The sequence below is a fragment of the Bidens hawaiensis genome, unplaced genomic scaffold (genome assembly GCF_021521415.1).
Source record: "Bidens hawaiensis isolate Kalapana, Puna unplaced genomic scaffold, B.hawaiensis_p1.1 tig00004412_1, whole genome shotgun sequence".
Lineage (NCBI taxonomy): Eukaryota > Viridiplantae > Streptophyta > Magnoliopsida > Asterales > Asteraceae > Bidens > Bidens hawaiensis.
This window is the reverse complement of record NW_027491265.1, coordinates 1108496-1115117: the sequence shown is the minus strand read 5'-3', so window position 1 is coordinate 1115117 and position 6622 is coordinate 1108496. Positions and strand designations below refer to the sequence as shown.

General features: G+C 36.1%; 1 protein-coding gene across 1 annotated transcript; it reads left to right on the top strand.

The window, feature by feature from the left end:
- Positions 1–2091: 2091 nt before the first annotated feature.
- On the top strand, positions 2092–6175 carry LOC143626483 (protein PAT1 homolog 1-like). The gene is made up of 5 exons (XM_077096564.1): positions 2092–2362; positions 2572–2717; positions 3617–3673; positions 3831–3906; positions 4008–6175. Exons 1-5 carry the CDS (start codon positions 2308–2310, stop codon positions 5966–5968), a joined length of 2295 nt encoding a protein of 764 aa, XP_076952679.1. The 5' UTR covers positions 2092–2307; the 3' UTR covers positions 5969–6175.
- Positions 6176–6622: the final 447 nt, after the last annotated feature.

Here is a 6622-nt window from a genome sequence, read left to right as displayed (position 1 = left end):
ATTGTTATTGGTTTAATCAGATTGTTTATTTCATGTCAAATTTTCATTGCTAATTTTTTATCATCATAACATCATTGGCTGTCCTTACCCGACCCATATTGTGCCCCCCCCTAACGAGAAATCCTGAATCCGTTATCGTTAGCTACCTAGAAAACAAAAGTTATATTGGTTTTTATTAATCCCAACTATTGTCTTTTGGTCGCTGCCGGTCCCAACTAATGAATTGGCTACTGACGGTCCCAACTTTTAACATATTTGTTCCTAATGGTCCGCGACTAACAGAATCTTAACGCCATTAGTTTCAGGTCGCCGGAAAAACGTTTTTGGCCGGAAAAGTCAAATTTGTTGCCGGAAAACACCACCTGTACACCGCCACCACCACTAATTGACTCACTGCCAACCAACTACCACCACTTGAGCACCATCAACCGATTCCGAAGATGGTTCTAGGGTTCCGACGACCTCAATAATTGGGGCTTTTACTAGAAAAAGGTTCCTAAAGTTCCAATACAAAGTTACCAAGATGTTTGGGACGAAAATGTTGAGTTTTCGGGAAAAAAAGTTGAGTTTTCCAACCAAAAAGGTTTTTCTGAGGAGCAGAAACTAACGATGTTAGGATTCTGTTAGTCGCGGACCATTAGGAGCAAATACGTTAAAAGTTGGGACCGTCAGCAGCCAATTCGTTAGTTGGGACCGGTAGTGACCAAAAGACAATAGTTGGAATTAATAAAACCAATATACCAAAATAAAAATATGTGAGGATAACAAAATAGATAAAAAGAAAAAAAAGAGGAAACTAATTACATAGCAATGCTCAACATTCATTCAAGTGTCAAACATTCAAACATAAGAAGAGAAGTCTCCAAAATGTGTCAAATCAACATGTTAAGAGATGACTTAACGTGGTTGATTAACTAATCTCAAGATGACATGTCTTTATTGTTACACGCTTCTAACCATGCACTATAAGATGAGATTTCTATCAGGATTCCATATGAAATGTTTTCCATTTGCGTAAAAATTCAAAATTTGGAAAAAAGATAACCGTAAAATAATCTTTCGTATGGGTAAATGTGTCTAAATGTTACATAAACACGCATTTTGATTCGTACATACCAAAGGTTGGTAGACATGCCATTCACAAGAAACATATGAAGGAAGCTCACGTAATGGGCCACACAAAACAAGATAAGGTAGAATTTAGAAGACTTCATGGAAACTTTTCAAGCTCATAAAGTTGCTAACATGATAGTTTCCCTTAAGAAATGTTCACTAGGAGTGAAGTAGGGACGAAAGTTAACAACTTTAAATTAAGTATTATTTTATAATAATACACAACTAACTTTGTATATATTATTAACAAAAAAGATGGCAATACATTAAAAAGCTAGACACAATATGGTTGAATATATTTTATACAAATAAAATCAAATATGTAATAATAGTTTCAATACTATTAGGGTGTGTAACAGTTTAGTTTGTGCATCGAAATTTCAGTTTTGGAATTTTTTAAAACCTTCAGTTTTGGTTTTTTAGATTTTGATTTTTTGGTTTTCGTCATTTTAGCTTGAAAATTTTAGACCGAAAAGAAAGTTTAACGAAAATAATGAATTTAGGTATAAATAATTTTTTTTATTATTAACTAATTGATTATTATACATTTGATCAAAAACTATCTAAGTTACATATTTATTAAATTCTTATAAATTAATTAAAATAAAAAAAATTTAGAAATTCTATTCGATTTTTTTTCAGTCTTATTAACTGTAAAACCAAAACCAAACCACAGATACACTTTAATAAAAAAAACCAAACTATTGATTTTTATTTCAATATGAATTTTTTGTTTTTTTCCTCACTCCTATAATTTACACACTAAAAAAAACATAAAGTTGAATAATTAGATGATTTATTAAGCATATTAAATGATTAAAATAATTAAAATAATAATATTAATATCTAACCCCACACAACACAAGTTACCATTATTTAAATATTAAAAAAATAATTTAGAAATTTTATATTGCCACGTTGCTTATTTTGGGATACATATTGTTAGGTTACGAAATGATTGCGTTCAGACCTTCAATTCCACCGCTGCAACAAATGCAGTCGGAAAACTACATATTAATAATATTATTAATATTAACATTAATATTACTATCATCACCTTCATACACAATCAATTGCATCTTCAATTGATCAATACCAGTATTCCACCTCTCAATTGATCAATTCACCGATCAATTTCCCCAAAACGACACCGTTTCTCGAAACCCTAATTTTTTTGCAGGTTTGAGTGACGTCATGGAGAGATCTGGTAGTAATGATTTGAGTGGCATCAGTATAGGTTCTTCGTTAGGTGAGCTAATTGCTTATTGTATTACTCGGTAGTTGGCGTTTGATTCTGTGTTCTAATTTGGGAATTAGGGTTTGAAATTAAAATTGATGAAATTGTGTTGGTTTGTGTGCAATTGGAAGAAGTTATATATAGTGCTAATTAGCAGTGTTTATGTGTGATTTTTTTTTTAGGATTTGTGTTATGTGGCTGATACAGTTTTTGATGAACAGATGATAAACTGTTTGATGCTCCGCAATACGCTTTCTTTGGTCGGCATGCAACCGACAAGGTTGAGTTTGGGTGTTTGGAAGAAGATGATTGCAATCTTTCGACTGGAATTGTAGATGATGAATACCATTTGTTCGACCGAGAAGAGGTAAAGTTTGGATTTTTAGAAACTTTACTGATGGTTATCATGCTTGCAAGCCATAAGTTGTGATTTGTTTGTCACAGCTAAAATCTTTTCAGTTTTTATGCACATCATTTAACAAGGGTTTTATTTGTAAACGGGTTGAATTGAGCGATGAGGTATGGACTATGGAGTTAGGCTTGAGTAATTAGCATTAGAATTTGGATGCAGCTCGATATTGAACTAGACTTTTAGTTACCTTACTCATTTTTATATCATCAAAGAGCTGTCATACGTGAATTAAGTTAGCGTGAGTTGATTTGTATTGCGAATATAGTTTGAATTTAAATTTGACGTTAACCTAAAACCTAAATTATAGATTCGTGTAATGCATATCACCATTTATTGATGGGTAAATGACCCCATATCATACTCCACTTCGTTTGTCAGAGCTGAAATCTTTTTAGTTTTTTTTATGGGCATTATTGTACAATTAAGGTTGTTATATATTAATCATCTAATTATTGTGAATATAGCTTGAATGTATGTTTGAGTTTAAACTAAAACCTAAATTATAGATTCATGTAATGCATATCATCATTTATTGATGGATAAATGATCCCATATTACGCTTCACCTTGCTAATAACTTGGCACATGCATTCTTTGAGATGAAGCTGGATTTTTCGTGGTGCAGGGAACTAACAAGTCACATTTAATGGTATAAATGTAGTTGATTGATGCTTGGGATGTCATATTAAACATTTGAAAAAAATAGTGTCGATTGATGTTTTACTTGATCACCTGTTTATTTTCTTGACGCCTAATGTTTTTGCTATACTTGCGATTGACTTCATTAATGCAGATCTCTTCACTTGCACTGATAAACTATGACATTTTATATAATTTACTGTTCTTTTTCTGCAGGAACCAGGTGTAGGCTCCATGTCAGATTTAGATGATTTATCGACTATATTTTCAAAGGTCAGCTTCCTTCTACACACGATAACTGTTTGCAGTAGCTTTTAACTGAGAAGTTTATTTTTATTAATATTTACCTTACCACTTTCAATAAAACTTCTTACTGTATGCACATGGTTATGTTTTAACTGATTGTTTGGTACAAATGTTTGATTTACAGATAAACAGAACAGTTAGTGGACCTAGACATCCTGGAGTTATTGGTGATCGAGGGTCAGGATCTATTTCAAGAGAAAGTGAGTACACATCTAACCATTTTGTTCTCACTATATGTGTTTAAAAAAATGTTTTATTATGCTTCAAATATCACATAGTTTATTAACCACCTTTTTTTTAGGTTCATCTGCATCTGACTGGGTACAAGATAGAGAATTACCCGAGTGGTTAGATCAACATATCTCTGACACAGAAAGCAGCCACGTCAGCGGACGATGGTCTTCACAATCACATCTCTCAGATCCTAAACCATTGTACCGAGCATCATCTTATCCTCATGAAAAACACCAATTTTTCACCGAGCCTGTACTGGCACCCACCTCATCATTACCTTCATTCTCTCCTGGCAGCCATAATAGTCTCCCCTCGCCACGCCAGCATTCAAATCTAAACCGTTCATCTGGAATTGTTAGTCCCCAGATCTCCTTTCCAGAAACAAATCTTTCACCTTTAAGTGGGCTCCCTCTTTCATCTCGCTTTAGTGGAAACAGAACTCATCTGGGGCATCCAGGCTTAGCCCAATACAGTCAAGCCCAAAGCCAATGGGCTAACAACATGTTACATGTGGATCCTAATTTGATGCTTCAAAATGGGCTCTTATCGCCACATTTGATGTCACCAAATTCTCTACGGCTGAGCCCGTTTGCACTTCAGCCATACTTATACGACACCCTTCCCTCTCACCCGTTACATTTAAACAAATACCGGTCGCCTGATACACGCGATCATAGAAGTAAACAAAAGAGTAAACACGGGTCGCGTATTTCCCGTCAAGGCTCTGATAACAGCAGTCAGAAGAATGATAATAAATGTCGGGTGCAATTTAGATCTAAATACATGACGTCTGAAGAGATTGAAACCGTGCTTAATGTGCAACACGCTGCAGCACATAACAACGATCCATATATTAATGATTATTATCACCAAGCCAGGCTTGCCAAGAATTCTTCCAAAAATCGTTTCCACCCGGCCAATTTAAAAGATTCGTCCCAACGTGGCCGTAATAGTTCAGATTCACAGCCTCGTATTAACGTCGATTCACATGGAAGAGTTTCGTTTTCTTTAATTCGAAGGCCACAACCGCTACTTGAAGTGGACCCGTCATCCGGTTCGGGTGATAACCGGTCTGAATCGAAAAGGTCTGAGAAACCATTGGAACGAGAACCGATGCTTGCAGCCAGAATCATGATTGAAGATGGGGTTTCTGTGCTTCTTGATGTAGATGATATTGATCGTTTTCTGCAGTCAACTCAGCCGCCAGATGGCGGTTCTCAGGCAAGACAGAAGCGTCAGATTCTTCTAGAAGGCTTGGCGGCAGCTCTTCAGCTAGTGGACCCTCTTGGTGTAAGTTCAAAAACGTCTTCCAAACTGGCACCTAAAGACGATATTGTGTTCTTACGGGTCGTATCCCTTCCCAAGGGTCGGAAGCTTATTTCTAAATATCTTCAACTTCTGTTGCCGAGCAGTGAGCTGGCACGAATAGTATGCATGACGATCTTTCGCCACCTTAGATTTTTATTTGGTGGACTTCCGTCTGAACATGAAGCTTCTGAAACCATTACTTCACTAGCAAAGATAGTGAAAACATGTGTAAGTGCAATGGATCTTAATTCATTAAGTGCGTGTCTTGCTGCTGTGGTGTGTTCTCCAGAACAACCGCCACTTCGCCCGCTTGGCAGTCCAGCTGGCGATGGTGCTTCGGTTATTTTAAAATCGGTTCTAGAACGAGCTACTCAGTTGTTAAGTAGTGCGAATTCCAGTTTGCAGAATCCAACACTTTGGCAGGCTTCATTTGATGCGTTTTTCGGGCTTTTGACTAAATATTGTTTAAGTAAATATGATAGTTTGGTACAAGCTATGTATGCACAGGTGTCACCGAACACAGAGATTGCGTTATCGGAAGCTGCAAAGGCGATTAGTAGAGAAATGCCTGTGGAGCTTCTCAGGGCTAGTCTGCCTCATACAGATGATAATCAGAGGAAGATGTTGGTTGACTTTTCTCAAAGGTCAATGCATGTTGGTGGATACAGTGGTCATAAAGGTGGTGGTGGCCAGGTTGCTCCTGAATCAGTAAGAGGTTGATTCAGATAAATCTACCTTCTCATCTGTCAGGTGAAGGCGGCTTTTATGGCCTATGGTGGCTGAAGTTTGTTCATGAATGGTTTTTAAACGTTAGGTTATAAATACTGTGTGAACGGGCGCTTGTTTCCTATTGGGTTCGAGTCGGGTGGGGCTGTTGGTATTTGGTGGGGAAAATGGGTTCAAGTTTGTATGTACAGTTTCTGCAAGTTTGTATGGATTTAGTTTACATAATTGCTTCTTTGTCTTGTTAATTTTTTTCTTTTTTTTTCTTACTTCTCATTTCTGCTTTGTTTTAGTAATAGGTGTGGATGTTAATGGGACGGGTATTGATAATCCTGACCAATACCTGTGTGAGCATAAAATGGGCCAACAAGAAAAGCCCGGAAAAAATAGCCGGACCTGCCCGTTATAACCTGGTTATGTAGTATATGGCATCTGCGGGCCGCATAAAATAAGTTAACTGGTTTCGGGCTGGCCCTGTCCAAAAGCATATATATTGATTGTAGTTTTATCTAAAAATTTACTTATTTATCTACTTACTGTTACCTTTTTTTTTTAAGCATTTATTTTATAGTTGTTTCAACTATATTATAAACTTTTGCTTTCCGTATATAATTTTTTAGAATTTTAAATGAGGTTCAACAACTAATAAAA

What these genes read in the sequence shown, in the direction of transcription:
- LOC143626483 (XM_077096564.1), top strand. Translation starts at nt 2,308, where the DNA reads ATGGAGAGATCTGGTAGTAATGATTTGAGTGGCATCAGTATAGGTTCT. An exon ending in TATCGACTATATTTTCAAAG is followed by an intron (nt 3,674 to 3,830) that starts GTCAGCTTCCTT and finishes TTTGATTTACAG; the next exon opens with ATAAACAGAACAGTTAGTGG. An exon ending in AGGATCTATTTCAAGAGAAA is followed by an intron (nt 3,907 to 4,007) that starts GTGAGTACACAT and finishes CCTTTTTTTTAG; the next exon opens with GTTCATCTGCATCTGACTGG.